Source organism: Pan troglodytes, chromosome 1, assembly GCF_028858775.2.
Source record: "Pan troglodytes isolate AG18354 chromosome 1, NHGRI_mPanTro3-v2.0_pri, whole genome shotgun sequence".
Lineage (NCBI taxonomy): Eukaryota > Metazoa > Chordata > Mammalia > Primates > Hominidae > Pan > Pan troglodytes.
This window is the reverse complement of record NC_072398.2, coordinates 82,245,177-82,268,691: the sequence shown is the minus strand read 5'-3', so window position 1 is coordinate 82,268,691 and position 23,515 is coordinate 82,245,177. Positions and strand designations below refer to the sequence as shown.

The 23,515-nt window shown below is 43.9% G+C and overlaps 1 protein-coding gene across 1 annotated transcript; it reads right to left on the bottom strand.

Moving 5' to 3' along the window:
- Positions 1-367: 367 nt before the first annotated feature.
- Positions 368-22,921, bottom strand: TADA1 (transcriptional adaptor 1). The gene is made up of 8 exons (XM_513967.6): positions 22,592-22,921; positions 16,182-16,273; positions 15,859-15,924; positions 7,678-7,775; positions 6,060-6,269; positions 4,041-4,192; positions 1,981-2,143; positions 368-1,576 (listed from the first exon to the last, which is right to left on the bottom strand). Exons 1-8 carry the CDS (start codon positions 22,663-22,665, stop codon positions 1,424-1,426), a joined length of 1,008 nt encoding a protein of 335 aa, XP_513967.1. The 5' UTR covers positions 22,666-22,921; the 3' UTR covers positions 368-1,423.
- Between the last annotated feature and the right edge of the window lie 594 nt (positions 22,922-23,515).

The window sequence follows — 23,515 nt, the reverse complement described above, 5'->3', positions numbered from 1 at the left end:
AACATGATAAAACCGTGTCTTTACAAAAAAAAAATTTTTTAATTAGCCGGGCATGGTGGTGTGAATCTGTAGTCCCAGCTCCTTAGGAGGTTGCGATGGGAGAATCACCTGAGCCCAGAGGTCCAGTCTGCAGTGAGCCATGATCACACCACAGCACTCCAGCTGGGGTGACAGAGTGAGACCCTATCTCAAAAAGAAAAGAAAAAAAAAAAAAAAAGAAATGGCATACCTTAGTTGGAATCTGCTTTTTAATCTTTCTCATCTAGTACATTATTTTGAGAAGTCTCTGCCAAGCCCTCATAGAGCAGGCAATTTTTGTATTTCTGTAGAAGGCAATATTCCTTATAATGTTTAATAAACAACAACGTTTTCTCCCAAAAGGTTTATTTGTCACATTTAAAGTACAAAATCAAATACACAGATCCAGATATGTGAACCATATATACATATCTATACAGCCATTATTTAGACTTTCACAAACCTATCTATACATTCTAATTTATCTATCAACACTATCCCTTAAGTAAAAAGCAACATATCTCTTAAGAAAAGTAGGTTTGTTATCAGTAACACTATCGAATGTAAATTATTTTCACTTCATCACTTGAAACGGTAGAAATAGGTACCTCCTAGAAACTGGGGAATTACCAAGCATATATCCAATTTGTATAGATTTCTTAAAATACATTCTATAGGAATAATTAACTGAAGAAACTGCCAATCAAAGTTTTTGGGCATATTTAACAAAACTTGAGTCATGGGAAGACATAAAGTTAATTAATTGCATTACAAGAGTTTTGTTTTGACTTTGGTTTTAAATGCAAAGAGGGGCTTTATTTTGTTTAGTACACAGAGCACTTCCAAGTCGTATTTCCTGTGGAGTTATAGTGATAAATTTCTCAGGGGCTACCTATCGCTATTAAAATTTGAACTGGTCACTAAAGGAGGTATCTGATTTTTAACACTGTGTAGGTTATTTCAACCAAAATGCAAGAACACATTCTTTAGGAGAAAGGCAGAAATTTTAGACTTCTAGATACAGAATGTATGATGTCACTGAACACACAGATATCCTGCTGATCAGGGGGATTAAGTTAAAACAGCTTCTTTGTTCTAGGATGTCATCTATCTTACATGCAGACCACAGGACACTAAGCCTCAGGTACCTAAATATCTCCATTCCAGGCACAGGATTTCATTAGTGCCTGCTCCCACAACTGGGAACACATAGAGATATGGGTCATTACCAAAGATTTATATTAATGGCTTCACAATAGCAACACAAAATGTACTCAATGTCACATTTCCATAGGAAAGGTTATATATACACTATACACTTCAGCCTTGAAATGTGGACCCAAAAAACATTCAATTTTCAGTAATCAATGAATTTGGTGAGGGTCCCACACCCTCAAATCCTAATTTAGCACAGCAAAAGCCCCTCCTTGGCTGCCAAGCGCTGGCGGTGAACTTTGTCTTGCTGCAGCTCTTCATGATTTGGATGCCAGAGTTTCGTGATGATCCTTTCAATGTTAAGAGCATAGACAGTATGTGTAGGGATGACTTCCCTGTGCACCTGGGATTAAAAAATTAACGCATGTCCAATTATACTTCAGTAGACTTATTTTTCTGACATATAAAAGGGTTTACATCAACAAAACATACACACAATCTATGAACTTTCAGTCATACACTAAAATGAATCACCAATTGGATAATAATAAGATAAGGAAATAACAAGCTTCTGAAACAGGAATAGCAGAACAAGGGATTTTTTTTCTTTTCTTTCTTTATTGGGGAGATAGAAGATGGGCTCAGGATTTGAAAAATGAGGCTAGTATTAATAACGGCTTTTATAACAGACAAAACTGAAAAACACAAAGCCAAGAAGTAGAAAAAACCAGTGAATACCTTTGTAGACTTAAAGAATCTCTTAACCTACCCATAAACCTAGGTAAACTTTAAGGAGCCAAGACTTACCTGCAAAGCTTCAAAGAGATCGTACATGTTCACCGGAGGCAAAGATGCAGGTAGAGTGTCTCCGGAGCATGCCAGCAGGAGTGCAGCCTGCTGCTCAGCATCATCAGGGGGTGGGTGAGAAGCTGGATTCTGACCAGCACAGGGAGCAGTAAAAGCTGGAGGGCTGAAAATAAAAATTTCAGAAATAGTCCCAGCACAGAGACAACTGAGCAACAAGGACAGGAGTGGCCTGCTAGAATCTTATTTTAAAAATCTTTAATTGAATTAGAAATCCATTCAATGTCTACTCCTGTAGACATGAATAATCTGTAATTTTAATTTTTAAAGGCTGGAAATAAAACGTAATGCAACTATATTTACCCTCCTTCTTCCACAATGTTAAAATATTTACCTAGCTCAGGATACTGAACTTCCAGTTGAAAAAACTAATAGACCTTAACTACAGGAATATAACATTCAAAACAAATAACTTAAAGAGGGAGGTGAATGGTACTGGAAACAACTGGTTCTAAAATAAATTAGAAGAAAAGAAGACATAGCACAGAAGCAACAGGCAAAAATGGAGAGTGGGGAAAATTAATCCAGAACCTGCCAATTTCCCAAAATAGAGCTAGATACAAACTGAGAAGTCAGACATAGTTTTTACTTCATAACCCAGTAGGAGATAACCTACACAATGCTGAGGACATATCTAGAGGTAAAACAAAAGAGTAAAGCAGTAACTCAGAGGAAAGCACAGTGGAACGTTAGCGTGGGACTGAAGCATCAGACAAAAGCAGCCCTGTTAGAGTAACAAGTGGCCAATAGAGAGGCAAAAGCCCTCAGAGACTGGCCAGCAGGGCAGAGAGGGCTTGGGAGTCCCGCCAGGGCCAGAAGCTGCTCCCAACATCACCCGCTACAAGGAGCCACTTTTGGGGATTTGTTTTTTTCTAGAGAAGAATGATCCCAAACAGATACGCCTGAATGGGATTCAGACAATAAATCACCACATAGGGCAATCTAAACAGTAAACCCAATTTAAGATGGGTTAAAATAGGCCCATGACCCCTGTAAAGGTCTTCAGAGTCATGAAATGGGCACTGGCACAAACTCCCACATGTGGTATCAACACTCTCTCTATCCAACTCTCTTAGCTTTCCCACCTACACCTCCTGCCTTCCCTTCCTGTTACTTTACCAATCACCCTGCCACCCTTCCCAGTCATACATACTTTTTTCTCTGAACTTGCAAGTCCCAGTTATCTCTTTACCTCTCTTCTCCCAAACTAACCAGATATGCAAAGTCCAGCAAATCACAAGAAATTCAAGTCACTTCAGTAACCATAAAGAAAATTACATTACTACTTTTTTTTTCCTTTCCCAAAGGCTTAAAATTCAGACTAAATTCCCTTTGGGGGAAGTGGAGGACAAAGGGAGATGGAAGGATAAGAAAGACAACACAGGGATGAAAGTAATCTAGGTTGTTTCATAAAGGGGCGACTCAGGACATAGAGACATCCTGAAGCCCTCAATGGGAAGAGGACACAGGAATCCCAGAGGTGAGCTGAGAGACCATGTCTGCACAGCAGGAGGCCAAAAGCAAGTGATGACACCAGGCACAGACCACTATCTTGAGCTATGCCTACAAGAGCCAGATGAGGGCCTGGAGAAACATCTACCACTCCTCCTCCTCCCACCTCCAAGACACCCAGCTGTGACCCAACAATCCCAGGCCCTGCCTCTAACTGAAAGCAGGCTCACTTCCCCACTGGGCAGGTGATGCCCCTCAGGAGCCCTCAGGATGCACCACCTATGCACTACTCCACCGCACCTAAGAAAGTCGGGGCGGGGGGACAAGCACATTAAACCCGCATGCAGAAGCCAAACTCTCATAAAAGGAGTACCAAAATAATTCACTAGATCTCAGGCAAGTATAGGACTTTAAAAAATAAAATTGTACTCCTATTAAAGGTACTTTAAACCTATGAAAACACAATCAATTATTTAACAATGGTCTATTACATAAGAGGAGTATAAACAACTAGCAAAAGATGGAACAAAATCACGAGAAACTTCATTTACCTTTCTATTAAGTTGTTGTAAGCTACTACACTATTCTTCAGGTATGGCTGCGGGGTCACGTTACTGCCAAAGGCATATTTAAAATGACCATCTCGTAACCGATAAGCTTTCCTTCTTGACACAACTGACGTCAGTATATCTTTAAGGTGATTCTGTAAAAATACAAAAAGAAAAATAGCATGATATCCTCTTTAAAAGCAAATCATAGAACTTCCATTGACCAAAAAACATTTATTGGCATTTAGATGGAGATGCAGAATAGGTTAGTACATGCTAGAACCAAATGAATGTTCACATGAAGAGCCACGGAGCCACACCAAAGGAGTAGGAGGGTATGGGAAAGAGGGGGACATGCTTATTTTCATGTATTAATAGTTCTCTTTAAGAGGGGCTTGCTATACATGAAATTTGAAAAGTCTTTACATCTCTAAATTGGCTCCTCTCTCTCAAAAATGAGTTTTAGATGGCTTTAAAAGAAGTACACAAAAATGACTTTTTTTTTGAGATGGATTCTTGCTCTATTGCCCAGGCTGGAGTGCAATAGCACGATCTCAGCTCACTGCAACCTCCGTCTCCCAGGTTCAAGCGATTCTCCTGCCTCAGCCTCCCAAGTAGTTGGGATTACAGGTGCCCACCACCAAGCCTGGCTAATTTTTTATTTTTAGTAGAGGCGAGGTTTCACCATGTTGGCCAGGCTGGTCTCGAACTCCTGACCTCAGGTGACCCGCCCACCTCAGCCTCCCAAAGTGCTGGGATTACAGGCATGAGCAAAAATGACTTTTTAAAAAGAGACAAACTATGCTGAAACTTTGTTTAAAATAGGACAAAAAGTTTTAAGATCTGATATTATTGGAACCAAAATCCTTGCGTGAAAAGAACCTTGGCTCTCTCAAAAGCCACATAAACAACAGATATATAGGAAATAAGCACAAAATAAATTAGGTGCTTGATTTCTCTTCACTTTCATGAGAGCCAAGTATATAAGAAAAGGTTGAGGAAGCCTGTGAAAATAGAGTGACAGAACTCGTCCCAGGCTACCATTATTAGTAGGGGAGCCAGCATCAGGCAGGGTGTTTCAATTATACCAAGGAAAATCCACTTATATCAAGACATTATTGTACTATTTAAATTGGTTTGCACGCAGAATTCATTTAATGTTTATAACTTCATGGGACAACTGTTATTATTTTTGAGGTACAGATGAAGAAAATAGGGCTCAGAGAATTGAAAATCCAATGTCACCTGACCATACTCGTGCATTATAGACCCCATCAAATTAGTTTTGTCAAGTAACTAAATGAATAAAATGAATGGACAAATGAAATCATGAGCAGAGACAAGAATTCTGCTGTTCAGATGCCAAGACTAATACTCTTCAGTGCTGTACCACAGCAAAAACAAGTGACTTTAATCTATAGGATTCTCAATTTCATTTCTTTCCTTAAAAACCGTTCCCCTGTTGACAAAACATCAGATCAACCAGAAGAGTTATGGCATAAATAACCTTTCTGAAAAGCTTAGTCTATTAACTAAAGACAACTATTTGGATTATAATGAGTTTCTCCTCTTAAAAGAAAACAACTTTTAGCCAGGTGCTATGGCTCACACATGTAAATCCCAGCACCTTGGGAGGCCAAGGCGGGAAGATCACTTGAGCCCATGAATTCGAGACCAGTTAGGCAAGACAGAGAGACCCCCATCCCTACAAAAAAAATTTTTTTTTAAATTAGCTGAGTATGGTGGCGCACGTCTATACTCCCAGCTCTTGAGAGGCTGAGGCAGGAGGATCACTTGAGCCCAGGATTTCCAGGTTGCAGTGAGCCATGATCGTGCCACTGCACTCCAGCCTGGGAGACAAAGTGATGCTGTCTCAAAAAAAAACAGAAAACAACTTCAACAATGACAATTCTGTGAAATCAGAGTGACATTTGGATTCTTTTCTTGCAATACCAACTTTAAACAACACACAAGCCTATCACATTCAACCTGTAAGATTATTTCTGCCAACAGCAAACCAACCTCCACAGCATAGACAACAGCTGAAACAGCCTCCTCGGTGACATTGTCCAGCCCATGCTCATAAGCAGTCACTATCATTCTCCCTTCAAGCTGGCCTCGAGTGGGAAGCATCATTGTGTGGGAACAAAGTTTCAAGTCGTCATCATCTTGGGGATCCTTTGCCACAAATTGCTGGGCTCCTGAGAGAGGATTTTGAGGCTGGAATCTATGCTATGAGTAAGAAAAACTTTTTTAAATTACTCATTACAGTAGCAAACAAGACACAAAAGTAAACTCCTGTACTAAAGTTGAGATCCTCCAAATTAATGCCACCAAAACTATACCACAGGGGTTAAGGAAAAAAAGAGTTAATTCATGCACAAATAATCACAGATTCACATCCAATACAAGGTAATAATGAAGACATGGATTAAGGGGAATAATGGTAGTTTGCGTAGTAGTTTATTCTATTCAATTGATACCTTGGTGATCACAGAATGTATGGCACTGTGTTAAAAATAACTGAAGGAGAAGTATTGAACTATATTCAAACAAGTCAGAGCATTTTAAATCGAACCGTAAGTAGGTTCTAAAAGTATAAACATATAATGAATGATTCAATTAAATCTTAAAAAGCCTAGCTAACCAATATGGCAGATCTAGTAACAAATATTCCAAGATAATGCTATGTAGTGTAACTATTTAATTTGCTGTTATTTTCTACTTAGAATTCTCAACACAGAACCTAAGATACAGGCATGACTATTTTTCTCAGTCTTTTTCATTCATAAAATCTCAGCCTTCCCCAGGGAGATTCTGATAGCCCATTCATGTTCTCCATCACCACCTGGAGTTATGCCCCAGTACCTTTTGCTTAAGGCTAATATAAAAGATTTTGTAGTGAAGATGGTTTGTCCCTGTTTGAAATTGATATTATGAAAACAACATGGTTATTTTTCCATTTTCCAAGTACAAAACTACTTTATATTGAACATCTCTTTTTAATTCAGACATGTCTCTCTAGAGATCCCGATGGCCTCTACATTCTTACTGATATAAAGCATATAGTCAAGGTGAAAATAAATAATTGTTTATTGATGTTAATCAATAAAGCTATCAATACCCCACAAACCTATAAAAGGGTTACTTCAGGGAAGCTTTTTTCCCTAAATATACACTGAAAAAAGCAATTTGTTTTAAAATGCTTACAAATTTTATAGCCAAATGCCTTCATGACATCTCTACTAGTCCTCAAAAGGCTCAGGGCCCAGCTGGGCATCACCAGGACCCCATCAAAGGCCTCCAGGCTGCCTGAGCCCTTGAGACAGATGTCTTCATCCAAGAAACATTATTCATTCAAGAAAAATACTTAACAGGAGAGACAAAGGCATTGTTTTGAATAACTGAAAAATCATTAGGTACTAATGATAACATTACTATTTAAGCAGTAACAAACAAGAACTATAAAAATTCAGACACCTAGAACTCACAATCCTTGAAACCCTTTTCTTCCCAAATCATACTCCCTTTTTTTCAACTCTACTACCAGTATTTTAATATTCATTTAAAAACTACAGCTAGTCCCAACATGCTACTACTTCAATCAGTCATTATCAAGACCTATTAAAGAACAACCTACATCAAATTTCTGACGAACAGAAGAAAGCTTTTTCTTTCCCTTGGGTTTTCCAGGTTTTGCTGCGGAACCCCCTGGCCAGGGCAAAGATCCAGCACCATCTAGGAGACAGAAATATATAACCATAAGTAAAAATAATGACAACTGATAACTGCTAAGTTTGTTTTCATTTGGGGTAAAAAGCATGGAATGCTCATGAAATGCAAATAACTAATGAATGCTTAAATCAAAACCTTCTCTTTCTACTTCTCTAAATAAAATTATCGATCCTCTCAAATCACATTTTTTTCCTAGCTGCAACTAAAATTTTTTAGGAAGACAAATTTTTTTATATTTTCAATTAATGTTTATTGGGTGTTTTGTTTATTAGCAGTAGTATTATTATAGATGTAGGACAGAATTTGCTGGTCTGAGATGATGAACTGAGCACATGTATTTATCTCCTCTCCCAAGACGCTACAAAATATGAAAGTAAGGAAGGTAAATGGCACACTTGCACAACAGAGGTTAAAAAGGAAAATGAGTGGCAGACACGATGAGATGTCAACAAATTTCTAGGATGGACTAAAAGGGTGCAGACTCGTGAAGCAGACCCATGGAAGCTGTAACCTAGGCTAGGCAAGGAAGGTGGCAAGTGAGGCAGAAGCACGTCAACCTGCCTGGAAGAAACCCACAACCTGGATTGGGAGAATGTGAGTAAGTGGAAACCAGGAGGGATCTGTAAGGCTAAAAACAAAATTAATGGAATGTCTATATCCTTAAATCATCCACACAGACCCATTCACTCACCCCCAAAAGTGGGTTCAGTACAAAATCAAAGTGCTGGGCCTCGTGTTTAAAAATTAAGAATTTCAAGATAATGATGGTACAAACCAAGTGCAGGGCCCTTCTGTGCAATGCAGGTCACAGGCCCAGGAAGGCTCATTCCCATGCACAGAATGACACAGAGCAGGGTATTTATAATAGCTAAGGCAGGGGGTTAGAAGGAAGGTGGGGAGGGAATAAGGACTCTTCTCTAGTTAAACCAAACACAATTTCTGGGATTTACTAAGGTAGCTGGTATGGATGTTGGTACCCTACAGCAAAGCTCTCTGTATATGGGAATTTGGGAGACCCCCAGTTCAACAGTAGGCTTCCTGTCAGCTTACTCTAAAGCAAAGTCTCTAGGCAGTTTTATGCTTCATTCTTAAACATGAAAAGGACAATAATTAATCACCAGATATTTGACAATATTCTTTCACATGACAAGAAAGAGCAAGCTAAAAAAATAAAGATAAAAAAAAAGAGGTCCTAGACAGGAAATGCAAAAGAATTCTGATAAATTTCCAAAAGGTATCCACAGAAAACTTTCAGAACATGTTTATTCATGAAACAAGATGCTATTAAAATTGCTGAATTAAAGAATGCATTCAACAGAAAGGCCCAAAGAGTTCAGGAAATCTCAAACACAGAGCAATAAGACAGAGATGTTAAAATCAGTTAATCCAGAAACAGATTTAAGCAACTATGAGGGCTAAAGAGGTCCCACCAGAAGAACAAAAAACAAAAAGTAGTTGCCTTTGGGAATAGGTCTAGGGGTAGGAACAAGCTTTTATCATAAAACCTTCTGTGCTATTGATATTTTTTTAACCATGAACATATATTGTTTAATGTTAAAAAAAAAAAAAAAGTAATACAACCTCACTATAGTACACTTAAAAAGAAAACTCAAGGCCGGGTGCGGTGGCTCAAGCCTGTAATCCTGACACTTTGGGAGTCCAAGGCGGGCAGATCACGAGGTCAGGAGATCAAGACCATCCTGGCTAACATGGTGAAACCCTGTCTCTACTAAAAATACAAAAAAAAAAATTAGCCAGGCATGGTGGTGGGCACCTGTAGTCCCAGCTACTCGGGAGGCTGAGGCAGGAGAATGGTGTGAACCTGGGAGGCGGAGCTTGCAGTGAGCCAAGAAAGCACCACCGCACTCCAGCATGGGCGACAGAGTGAGACTCCGCCTCCAAAAAGAAAACTCAAAAAAATTTTTAAGAAAGAAAAAAATCACCCATAATCATAGTAAAATGTTCCTACAATTTTGATATTTTTGGAAAGAAACGTTTTTAACGCTTTGGAAAAAAAAAATATTCCAGATTCCTCAGTTTAAAAAGAACTGTTTGGGAAGTCAGATTCCTCTTATCTTTGGCATGTACAGATCTCACTTGATAAGGTCAGCCAATCTTAGATGATTTTCCCAAGAAATCCCTTCCTGATAAATGAAACTGGATGCTAAGTGATGACAGGAAAGTAGGCTGGACATGCAGACGATGATGCAAAGGAGCAGGCCTGCAAACTCAGAGCTTACCAGCTGCTGCTGTGTGGCCAAGCAAAGCATGCTAAGGCCTAACCCTGACAAAATGGAAGGCTTTTTAGTAGCACTTAGATTTCAGTTTTGATCCAACACATCCAATTACTAGCTGGATAAGGCCTAAGGCAAGTTTTTCTTTTGTTTTGTTTTCTCTTCTCTTAATTTTATTTCCTTATCTATAAAAACAGGCTAACACCTACCCTGCAGAATTGTTGTGAGGATTAAAGATAATGCATATAAAGTGTCTAGTATGCTATACTCAACAATTATTATTATTAAAATCATCTTTCCTGACTAGCTTAGAAAACTAGAATACAACCCATCCAAAATTGTGAGGTACAAAGAACTATATTTTACTTTTAATAGAAATCTTCTCTTTGTTGCTAACAAATATTAATTTCATTTTGAGAAATTTGGGGTGTTCAACGGAAGAATACATTCTCAAAATCCAAATGCTTCTTCATTTATTTTAAAATAACTATTAACAACCATTCAGAATATCAAAGGTTTTTATCTAATTAAAATCAGCCACCTGTACTTACGAATACCACTTCAACATTTGTTTGGCAATTTTTTCTATTATTATTATTTTTTTTTGAGACAGGGTATTAGTCTATCACCCAGGCTGGAGTGCAGTGGCGCAATCTCGGCTCACTGCAACCTTCGCCTCCCAGGTTCAAGCGATTCTCCTGCCTCAGCCTCCCTAGTACCCGGGATTACAGGTGCCTACCACCACGCCTGGCTAATTTTTGTACTTTTAGTAGAGATGGGGTTTCACCATGTTGGCCAGGCTGGTCTTGAACTCCTGACTTCAGGTGATCCACCCACCTTCGCCTCCCAAAGCGCTGGGATTACAGACATGAGCCACTGTGTCTGGCTGGCATTTTTTTATTTTTAAAATCACTTTTTTATAAGTTCTTTCATCTGTTTTGTCATAATCCTACGGGGTAGATATTGCTGTACTTATTTTATAAATTTGAAAGCCCAAGTAACTATATTATGTAAGGTAGTGGCAAAACCTACACTTGAACCTAAGTCTCTTGACTCTTATCAACCAGGGTTTTTACCTCTGATCACTCCATTTATCTTTGGCGTATGTGGCAATTTACAATATGCTTCCCTAAAAAGTAAGATTCACAATATTGGCTTTTCTGATCAAATTAAATTTTATATAACAAAATAGATTATGATTTAACTTTGGACATAAAAGAAGAATGGCTAAAGTCTACTTGTATATAAATTAAATAGCACATCAAAAATCTGACACAGTGTAAGAATGTGCAGTGATGAGTGTGGTGAGGGGAGGGAGGCAGTCACTGCTCTCTAAAACAACCCCACAAGCAGGTGCTCACAGTTTACTACACATTAACAACGACTTCTTTGAGGGTCAAAGAACGAGGTGTTAGGAGATCTTATGTGAATTCTTTTTTTTTTTTTTTTTTTAAACACAGTTTCACTCTGTCGCCCAGGCTGAAGTGCCGTGGCACAATCTCTGCTCACTGTAACCTCTACCTCCCAGGTTCAAGCGATTCTCATGCCTCAGCCTCCTGAGTAGCTGGGACTACAGATGTGCGCCACCACGCCCGGCTAATTTTCTTTTTTGTATTATTAGTAGAGTAGGGGTTTCACCATGTTGGCCGGGCTGGTCTCGAACTCCTGACCTCAAGTGATCCGCCCGCCTCAGCCTCCCAAAGTGCTGGGAATACAGGCGTGAGCCACCACGCCCTGGCTGTGAGTTCTTTATCATACAGTAGAAGTAAACAGAGAGAGAGGATTAAAAAATACCAGCCATTTATAGATAAAACATGAGCTTTAGATATATGATCATCAGAATCACCCTAAGCCCTTAAAAAATTTCAATTTAGATCCCCTCTCCCTCTCCCTCTCGGTCTCCCTCTCCCCACCGTCTCCCTCTCCCTCTCTTTCCACGGTCTCCCTCTGATGCCGAGCCAAAGCTGGACTGTACTGCTGCCATCTCGGCTCACTGCAACCTCCCTGCCTGATTCTCCTGCCTCAGCCTGCCGAGTGCCTGCGATTGCAGGCGCGCACCGCCACGCCTGACTGGTTTTCGTATTTTTTTGGTGGAGACGGGGTTTCGCTGTGTTGGCCGGGCTGGTCTCCAGCTCCTAACCGCGAGTGATCCACCAGCCTCGGCCTCCCGAGGTGCTGGGATTGCAGACGGAGTCTCGTTCACTCAGTGCTCAATGGTGCCCAGGCTGGAGTGCAGTGGCGTGATCTCGGCTCGCTACAACCACCTCCCAGCCGCCTGCCTTGGCCTCCCAAAGAGCCGAGATTGCAGCCTCTGCCCGGCCGCCACCCCGTCTGGGAAGTGAGGAGCGTCTCTGCCTGGCCGCCCATCGTCTGGGATCTGAGGAGCCCCTCTGCCTGGCTGCCCAGTCTGGAAAGTGAGGAGCATCTCTGCCTGGCCGCCATCCCATCTAGGAAGTGAGGAGCGTCTCTGCCCGGCCGCCCACCATCTGGGATGTGGGGAGCGCCTCTGCCCCGTCGCCCCATCTGGGATGTGAGGAGCGCCTCTGCCCGGCCGCGACCCCGTCTGGGAGGTGAGGAGCGTCTCTGCCCGGCCGCGACCCCGTCTGGGAGGTGAGGAGTGTCTCTGCCCGGCCGCCCTGTCTGAGAAGTGAGGAGACCCTCTGCCTGGCAACCGCCCTGTCTGAGAAGTGAGGAGCCCCTCCGTCTGGCAGCCACCCCGTCTGGGAAGTGAGGAGCGTTTCCACCCAGCAGCCACCCTGTCCGGGAGGGAGGTGGGGGTCAGCCCCCGCCAGGCCAGCCGCCCCGTCCGGGAGGGAGGTGGGGGGGTCAGCCCCCCGCCCGGCCAGCCGCCCCACCCGGGAGGGAGGTGGGGGGGGTCAGCCCCCCGCCCGGCCAGCCACCCGGTCCGGGAGGGAGGTCGGGGGGTCAGCACCCCGCCCGGCCAGCCGCCCCGTCCGGGAGGTGAGGGGCGCCTCTGCCCGGCCGCCCCTACTGGGAATTGAGGAGCCCCTCTGCCCGGCCAACCGCCCCGTCCGGGAGGGAGGCGGGGGGGGGGGTCGGCCAGCCACCCCGTCCGGGAGGGAGGTGGGGGGGGTCAGCCCCCCGCCCAGCCAGCCGCCCCGTCCGGGAGGTGAGGGGCGCCTCTGCCCGGCCACCCCTACTGGGAAGTGAGGAGCCCCTCTGCCCGGCCAACCGCCCCGTCCGGGAGGGAGGCGGGGGGGGGGGTCGGCCAGCCACCCCGTCCGGGAGGGAGGTGGGGGGGGTCAGCCCCCCGCCCAGCCAGCCGCCCCGTCCGGGAGGTGAGGGGCGCCTCTGCCCGGCCACCCCTACTGGGAAGTGAGGAGCCCCTCTGCCCGGCCAGCCGCCCCGTCCGCAAGGGAGGTGGGGGGGTCGGCCAGCCACCCCGTCTGGGAGGGAGGTGGGGGGGTCAGCCCCCTGCCCGGCCAGCCGCCCCGTCTGGCAGGGAGGTGGGGGGGTCAGCCCCCCGCCCGGCCAGCCGCCCCGTCCGGGAGGTGAGGGGCGCCTCTGCCCGGCCACCCCTACTGGGAAGTGAGGAGCCCCTCTGCCCAGCCAGCCGCCCCGTCCGAGAGGGAGGCGGGGGGGTCAGCCAGCCACCCCGTCCGGGAGGGAGGTTGGGGGGGTCAGCCCCCCACCTGGCAAGCCGCCCCGTCCGGGAGGTGAGGGGCGCCTCTGCCCGGCCGCCCCTACTGGGAATTGAGGAGCCCCTCTGCCCGGCCAGCTGCCCTGGCCAGGAGGGAGGTGGGGGGGGTCAGCCCCCCGCCCGGCCAGCCGCCCCATCCGGGAGGTGAGGGGCGCTTCTGCCCGGCTGCCCCTACTGGGATGTGAGGAGCCCCTCTGCCCGGCCATGACCCCGTCTGGGAGGTGTACCCAACAGCTCATTGAGAACAGGCCATGATGACAATGGCGGTTTTGTGGAATAGAAAGGCGGGAAAGGTGGGGAAAAGATTGAGAAATCAAATGATTGCCGTGTCTGTGTAGAGAGAAGTAGACATGGGAGACTTTTCATTTTGTTCTGTACTAAGAAAAATTCTTCTGCCTTGGGATCCTATTGATCTGTGACCTTACCCCCAACCCTGTGCTCTCCGAAACATGTGCTGTGTCCACTCAGGGTTAAATGGATTAAGGGCGGTGCAAGATGCGCTTTGTTAAACAGATGCTTGAAGGCAGCATGCTCGTTAAGAGTCATCACCACTCCCTAATCTTAAGTACCCAGGGACACAAACACTGCGGAAGGCCGCAGGGTCCTCTGCCTAGGAAAACCAAGACTTTTGTTCACTTGTTTATCTGCTGACATTCCCTCCACTATTGTCCTATGACCCTGCCAAATCCCCCTCTGTGAGAAACACCCAAGAATGATCAATAAAAAAATAAATAAAATAAAAAATTTAAAAAAAAATTTCAATTTAATCTACAACAGGAGTTGGTAAGCACAATTGTAATGGTAACTTTTGTAGTCTTATGAATAGATATAAATTGCAATTTAGAAACATAAAAACTACTGAATAAATCATTTGGCTTAATTTTTTTTTAAAAGTCCAGTATGACTTTTATCATGAGGAAAGTTTTCAATGTATTTAATTACTTGTTTTTGACTGATTAAAATAAGATGGTTGAGGTGACTTATAGCTTAATCTTCTCTTCAGGTTAAAGTGACAGTTTCGTTTCCACCTACCCCCTCAACATGCTACTATCCCCTACCTCTTGTTATCTACCAATAACCTGCTGAAACACAGGTGCTGAAGCTTGACCTTTCAGGTGCTATCTTACCTAAGAACATAGTGGAAGTCCAGGTTCCCAACATATGCTGGGTTCCCCCACCTCCCCACTACGGACACCTTTCAAGTTAGGTATCCCTTAGGTACAGGACACCTAACACCAACTACCCTCTCTTCATCTCCCTTACCTTCTTCATCCTGATCTCCCACCCTCTTCCTCACTTCTCATTTACTTAAGTAATCTAAAATGTAGCTGAGTGGGGACTCAATATCAAAAGGTAATGTAAGTACAGGGACATAACCTGCTTTACAAGGCTCCGTAGATTTGGGCAGTCCCTGCTGCGGTGCTCACCCTGCGCCCTCTTGTTCCCGGGCTATCTCCTCGCTTGCCTTCTGGCTCTCTCAAGCCCTATTCTGAGGGACACCACTATTTCCCCCATTGAGCAAACTGGCCTGTGGGGGAGGGTGGCACACAGAGCAGCCTTGCCCAGCTCTCCCAGCATAACACGCCCGGACCAAGGGGTCCACGGGGGCTAGGACTTGGACATGCCTAGGATTACACAATACCACCTAGGGAGAAAGCACTTGTGAAAACAAACATTCAGATAGTCCTTCCTTCTGGGTGTTAGAAAAGAGTAGTGCCACATCTGGCTTGGCTGAAAAACACTTTACTGATGTAGGAGCTGGCATCATAAGATGAAGATTATAGAGGAAATGTTGGTGTTGTACAATTCAATTTTGGCAAAGAAAAGTTTGGTGTCAAAAATGGTGATCAAATTGCATAGCTCATTTGTGAAGAGACTTTTTCTCCAGAAACAGAAATTCAAACTTTGGATGACACTGAAAGGGGTTCAGGAGGTTTGGGTTCCACTGGAAAGAATTAAAATGTATGCCAAGAACTGAAAATGAGAAATCATACCTTTTTCTTAAAAATAAAGAGTTTTTGCTTTAAAAAAAAAAAGATTCTGTAAAAGAATTTGTATCTACCTAATAAAACTTTTCTTCTGAGTAGTTCAAAAACATCTGCTTTACAAACACTAGCTGTGTGTATTAGAGAAAGCTAAAGTTTAGTGCTTTGCTGACTTACACACACTGGAAGTATTTCCACTCCCTTACCTGGTGTAGAAACCAAAATCTGACAACGCGTGAGAATGGCCAGGAGGAAATCATTGTGAGAATGGACTGAAAAAGGAAAGATAGTGACAATCAAATTCAAAACATTTTCAACATAAGGAAACCACAACTTTGGTCTAGCTTCTCAAGATTTTGGATATCCCCTATTCTGCCATGCTTTATACTTAATTTTAAGTATCCACATTATTAAGATAACCTTATACACCACAAAACCAAAATTTTACTTTTTAAAAAGGAAAAAGACTTTACTACAAATCTAGGAAAACTACAGAATAGTAAAATAACTCTGCAGATAATTATTTTACCATTATCCTGTGTGAGAAGTCTATGAGCTTCAAGGTCAAACTCCTCTTTGCTGATCTTCTGCTTGAACCACAGCTTTAGGTTAGCCCAGTATCTGCAGAGGCAGAAACAATACTAAGAACCACAGATTTGGCTGCTTCTAGTTTTTTTTGTTTGTTTTGTTTTTTTAAAGAGACGGGGTTTTTATTCTGTCACTCAGGCTGGAGTGCAGGGGAACAATCAGAGCTCTGAACTTCTGGCTTTAAGCTACCCTCCCACCTCAGCCCCCTGAGTAGCTGGGGCTACAGCATGAACACATTTTGCTTCTTCCCCAAGTTCAGCATACATGCTCCAACTCCGAGGAAAGGAAATTTTGCATTCCCTGGCTCTATGGGCTGAATTGTGTCCCCCCACAAAAGTCCTGTGTTAAAGCCTTAACCCTAGTACTTCAGAATATGACTCTATTTGGAGATTGGGCCTTTAAATAGTAATTAAGATGAGGCCATTAGGGTGAGCCCTAATCCAGTATGATTGGTGTCCTTATAAGAAGAGGCAATTAGGACACAGATACATTCACAAAGAAATAACCATGTGAATACACAACAAGAAGGCTGTCATCTATAGGAGAGAGGCCTCCTGCCAACATCTTGATCACAGACTTCCAGCCTTCAGAACTGTGAGAAAATAAATTTCTGTTGTTTAAGCGAACCAGTCTGTGGTACTTTGTTATGGCAGCCCTAGCAAACTAATACACCTAGGAATCAGAATACCAACAAAGAAAGGAAAATCCTCCCTAAAAGGGGACTGGCCGGTGCAGTGGCTCATGCCTGTAGTCCCAGCACTTTGGGAGGTCAAGGCAGGCAGACCGCTTGAACCCAGGAGTTCGAGATTAGCCTGGGCAACATGGCAGGACCTCCCTGTCTACAAAAAATACAAAACTTAGCTGTGCATGTTGGTGCATGCCTGTAGTCCCTGCTACCTGGGAGGCTGAAGTGGAGGGACTGATTGAGCCCAGGAGGTCAGGGCTGCGGCGAGCCATGATCACACTACACTCCAGCCTGGGTGACAGAGCAAGACCTTGTCTCAGAACAAATAAAAGGGAATTGGCAGGTAGTCACAGAATTGGACTCATGATTCACTTAGCCCAAAACTATTATAGCTATACCCTTGTTTCTTGCTGTCACCTTTCTAATAGACCTACTCTCCAGAATCCTGCATTTAAGATTTATATTTTAAAGTGTGTGTGTTTAACGGAGAGGGGAGTAGTCATTTATATTTGTTTTAGGTGACATCCTTCCCTTCAGATAAACTCAACTTTCAATCTAACTGGCTGAAAAAAAAAAAATGGGTTTCTAAACATCTCAGCACAAAGAAAATGCCTGGGGATATGAGAAACTTGGTAGTTTTTAAAGTGAAAATCAACACCTAATAATAAAAATTACTTGGTAACTGGTAGAAAAAAAATGACTTAACCTTTTACACTTTAACAACAGTGTTAGGAATTAGAGTAAAATAATGTCACTTTTCACACCACATCCACAACCCTGGTTTTGGTACTTAAGGAAGCTGCTTCTTATTTATGGAATGGGATGAAAAAATTACTCAATACTTTTCCTAACAGGAAAAAAAAAATCAGATTTCTCAACGGGATGATTTAATATTTTCACTGCCATATAATGCCCATGGCAGATCTCCCTCTGTGTGTGGATTAGCTTCAAGTCATCTTAGTATCTCTATATGTAATTGACTATGATCATATGTAGTTGCATGCAAAGCTTTGGGTTCATGTTTGTTGTTGTTGTTGTTGTTTTTCAGGAGAAAACCCATAGCTTTTATGGGGTCTTAAGTGGCCCAAAACCCACGACACTGCCATCTTTCAGGCCCATTTCACTTAACAACAGAACACATGCAGCTCTAGAGCTTGGTACCCTTTCCACTTGATAGCTGCACATTCATTAGTCAATAGGTCAACAGTAACTTTCCAACAGTGGACACTTTTATACATTTTTTTAAAGGACAGGAATAATAATGAAAGAAATAAAATAAAGCTCCACAGGAAACCAAAGGTCTTTTCCTATCCCATTCTATCCAACAACAACAACAACAACAACAACAACAAAATAGTAACCTGGAGAAAAACTCTATTATTTAAAAGTCCTATGTCAGTATTTTATAAGAAGCAAATGTATATTTGGAAAGAGTGAATTTGTTCCAGAACTAAAACAAGGCTCTACCAGGAAGCTCTGTCAAAATAACGCAAACTATTTTCTCCAGTGGCAAAAGTTTTAGCCCAAAGAGCTAGAACTAGCTACCAAGAGTTAAAAGACTTGCTCTCCAATCCTGGTCCCTCTGTTAACTCACTGTATAGCTACAGACAAATGACTGTTTCCCTCAACAATACTGCTATAGTTTGGATATTTGACCAAACCTCATGATGACATTTAATCCTCAATGGTGGAGGTGGAGCCCAATGGGAGGTGTTTGGGTTATGGGAGAGGATTCCTCACCAATGGCTTGGCGTTATCTTTCCTGGTGGTAATGAGTGACAGCTCGCTCACTCTGTGAGTTCCTGCAAGAGATTCTCCAAGAGCTGGTTGTTTAAAAAGAGCCTGGCACCTTCCCCATTTCTTGTTTCCTTTCACAAAGTGATCTGCAGGCCGGGCGTGGTGGCTCATGCCTATAATCTCAGGACTTTAGCAGGCCAAGGCGGGCGGATCACCTGAGGTCAGGAGTTTGAGACCAGCCTGACCAATATGAGGAAACCCTGTCTCTACTAAAAATACAAAAATTAGCCAGGTGTGGTGGAATGCACCTGTAATCCCAGCTACCTGGGAGACTGAGACGGGAGAATCGCTTGAACCCAGGAGGCAGAGGTTGCAGTGAGCCGAGATAGTGCCATTGCACTCCAGCCTGGGCAACAAGAGCAAAACTCTGTCTCCAAAAAAAAAAACCAAAGTGATCTGCACATGCAGGTTCCCTTCACCTTCCACCATGAGTGAAGCCACCTGAGGCCCTCACCAGAAGATGCTGGTGCCATGCTTTTGGTACAGTCTGCAGACCTGTGAGCCAAACTAACTTCTTTATAAATTACCCAGCCTCAACTATTCCTTTATAGCAACACAAACAGACTAAGGACAAATACCAAAAACAAAGTCAATCAATCCCTGTGAAGGTCAGGACAATGGGTAGAAGTGTAAGTGGGTCAGACTACGAAGCACTGGATATACCTAAAGAATATTAAATAACATATGATCATGGCCGGACGCAGTGACTCACGCTTGTAAGCCCGGCATTTTGGGAGCCCAAGGGGGATTTGGATCACTTGAGGTCAGGAGTTCAAGACCAGCCTGGCCAACATGGCGAAACCCCGTCTCTACTAAAAATACAAAAATGAGTCGGACATGGTGGCGGGCGCCTGTAATCCCAGCTACTCAGGAGGCTGATGCAGGACAATCACTTGAGCCCAGGAGGTGGAGGTTGCAGTGAGCCGAGATCGCACCACTGCACTCCAGCCTGGGTGACAAAGTGAGACTCTCTCTCAAAATAAATAAATAAATGCATAAATAAATAACATATGATCAAATCCTCAAAAGAAATCAGGCACCTATTTGAACATGGCATTCTACTGGCTACTATACAAAGTGAGTTGCCTAGCAAAGCCCATGTCTTCCTGGAAGCAGCTTGGGCACACAACCCAACCAGTCAGACATGAAGGATGTTCAGACCACTGGATAAATAGCAAATAACTCATATCCAGCCTCCGTGCATAACCCTGTATGTTTTGCCTACCACCGAGGACCACACTTAAATAGGTTGTGCAAACCAAAGCAAACTGCTGATGGAGGAAATATAAGAAATGACTGTACAGTACAAGAGTATTACTGACTATTTAACCCAGAGGTACTTTTTAAGGAGAAGGGAAAAGAACAATGAGAGAATGGAAAAACAAATTTAGAACTATATGTTACCATTAACTGTTTCTGGCATAAAAATCTCTTTTGATTGCATTTTAGTGGGGGATTCACACTCCAGATGCACCAAATTTTGCTTCAGCATCAGTATTTGACCAACATCAGACAGTCGGCTTTGGCCTTTAAAAACTAAATAAGGAATGCTAACTTCAAAAACACTTTTGGCAGCCCTGAACCTGTAACTGATGAGTATGGGATGACAGAGGTCACCATTGCATCTAATCAGGGTTAAAGGCAATCATACACAAGCCAGGTCCTTCAGATTTATTTTGGTATATAAATGTTTGCTTTCAAATATTTGTAAGCATTCTAGATGGAACAGAGTGAAATGCCCCTTATGTGCTTAAAAATGTAAATTTTGGCTGGGCGCGGTGGCTCACGTCGGTAATCCCAGCACTTTGGGAGGCGAAGGCGGGTGGCTCACGAGGTCAGGAGTTCAAGACCAGCCTGGCCAAGATGGTGAAACCCCATTTCTACTAAAAATACAAAAATTAGCCGGGCGTGGTGGCGGGTGCCTGTAATCCCAGCTACTCAGGAGGCTGAGGCAGAGAAGTGCTTGAACCCAGGAGGTGGAGGCTGCAGTGAGCGGAGATCATGCCACTGCACCCCAGCCTGGACGACAGAGCAAGACTCCATCTCAAAAAAAAAAAAAAAAGGTAAATTTTATCAGTCGGTATTACAAAAGTAAAAAGCTACAGTAATTAGGGTGAAAGCTGTCAATTTTACCTATTAAAATAAGTAAGAATATTTAATTCAATAAGCACAGTGAACATCAATATTGAAAGACAATTTTCGGTGGTACATTATAGTCGGGTGTGGTGGCTCATGCCTGTAATCCCAGAACTTTGGGAGGCCAATGCGGAAGGATTGCTTGAGGCCAGGATTTGAGATCAGCCTGGGCAACACAGCAAGACTTTGTCTCTGAAAAAAAAAAACTTTAGCCAGGATTAGCGGGGCGTGCCTACAGTCCCAGTTATAGGCTCACAGCAGGGGAGGACCTCTTGAGCTCAGGAGATCAAGGTTGCTGTGAACTGTGTGATCAGGCCACTGTACTTCGGCCTCTGCCACAGAGCAAGACCCCAACCCCCAAAAACAAAGTGAAACATATCTCTGGGCGTAAATAAATGTTCACCAAAAATTAAATAATTATGCTAAAATAACAGTTTAGATTTTAATTTTAATCTTTTTATAGTTTCCGTTATTATCTTGTTAGGATGAAAAGGAGACTGTCAACTCTGCCACCCCAAAATTTCACATGAAGGAAAAACTCCAAAATTCATGTATGACATCCAAGCTAAGTAATTTCAATCCAGTAATAATAAAGAACAGAGAAGGATGAAAAGAAGGTATTGGAGAAAAATTAAGTATTCCCAAATTGCTCCTCCACCAACATCATTTAAAAGTATGCATCCATTGAGTAATACAAATGTGTAGAATACCAGAGAAGCCATCTAGCAGCAACAACACAGGCACTATAATTTTAAACGTTTACATTTGCTTCCTATATTTTTGAAAAATAAAGTTGTAATAACAACGTTTTGAAAATTTCCAAACTCTTCCTTGTATCCCAGAGGTTCCTTTTTTGCTGTTTGGCTTTGGCTTTGGCTGGCTACTGATTTTACCCTTGGCCATTCTGCACCTAACCTGACTGTGCACTAGGTCCCCTGCCATAACCTGGATGAAGGTCTGGCTGAGCGTCTCTGGGATCCTTTACAGCCCCTCTAATACATCAGTCGGGAATCAAAAGCGTGGGTCCCAACTCTGACTGACTTTTGAAGAGTTACTTGTCCGCACTAGGTCTCAGTCTTCTCATCTGTCAAATGGGAATAACAACTGTACCTATCTCACATCTGTTGTAAGGATTAGATAATATATTTAGAGAGCTTAATATGTTTAAAATGTCCGCTACTGCTATCATCACTATAATTGTAGTGTTCAATGACTGTGATTTCACCAGAGGGTCCATCTGCCTTACAAAATTGCTGTCAAAAGAGCTTACCAATAATCCCTAGCAGATCACACCAGCTCAACAGGCCTCCACCTCCAGGAAGCCCTCCAGGGGCGGGCCGCCCTGCGCTATGCCCTCTGGCTGGGCGCGTAGGGCTCCGGCTCACTCGGCCCAAGTCAGCCTCCCGCATCCCGCACGCCCGCGCTGGGGCCCGCACCTGCTCAGCAGACCCTTGGGTGCGAAGTGCGCTTCTCCCGCCCCACCCAGGGCAGAGAGTCCCGAGCAACGGCGCCCGCCGATGTCTCCCGGGCGCCCAGGAGGCCCGGTCTCTCCAGGGCGGTGAGTTCAGGTGGCCCGCCCCGCCCCGGCCGGAGAAACCCCGAAGCCCCGCCGCCGCGGACTCCAGGCTGCACAGGCCCCCGGGCGACGCGGGCGTCTCCGGGGCGGGCTGGCAGCCCGAGGCCAGGAGAGCACCCGCGTGTTGGCCTGGACGCTGTGCTGGGGCAGCTCTTACTGTTTCACGTTGTCCCCCAGGGCCTCGCTCAAGTTCTTCTTGGCCGCCTCCAGCTCGCTCACAAAGGTCGCCATTGCTCCGCGTGTCTCAGCCCGACCGCAGACCGCCCGGCCACCGCGACCAACAACCCAAAAACCAACTCGGCGGAAGGCCTTGGCTCTGGAAGCTAAGCCGGCCGCCGTCAGTCCCGCCCCCAGTCTCTCAGAAGTCGTTTGTTTGGTTTTCGGCTCCGCCCGCCTTTTTGCAGGGAAGGTGCCCGGCCAAACTCTGCTCTCTTCCTCCCGCCCCTCGAGTCACGTGATCCGCTTCACCTTGTCGCGCGCCCATCCTAAACCCGAGCGCCCCGCCTCGGCTGCAACGTAGCTGACAGGCTGGCGTGTCCCAAGCTCTTTCATTCTGTTACCGCTGGGGCAATTCCGAATTCACCCTGCTGTTCTTCTGCCTGGAGGAGTACCTTACCCCTCCATTTCAAAAAGTAAATGCAGTATCAGTTTTACTCTTTCCTTGCCTTATTTTTCCCCGAGCACTAATCGTCTCATATGACATTTAGTTGATTTATCTTGTAAATGTTATGGCTCGAGGACAGGAGTTGTGTTTTATTCACTGTTACCCGCAATTCTCTAGAGCAGCGCCTGGCACATAGTGGATGCTTAATAAGTATTTGAGTAAATGAGGTAACTATGTAAAATTTGGAAAATACACAGAAAGATAAAGATAAAAAGAAGGAAAAAGTGTTTTACCACTCCCGGACAAACACTTAACTGAGAGAGATTTCTCCTTCACTTCGCACACTCCCATGACTTAAAATACTCTATGTTCAGTTTTGCACGTTTTTAAACTTAAGGATTTATCTGTAGTATTACGTTGTCTTTAGAATAATTTTAATGACAACATATTAAATACCCCCACAGATAGAAGGTACAC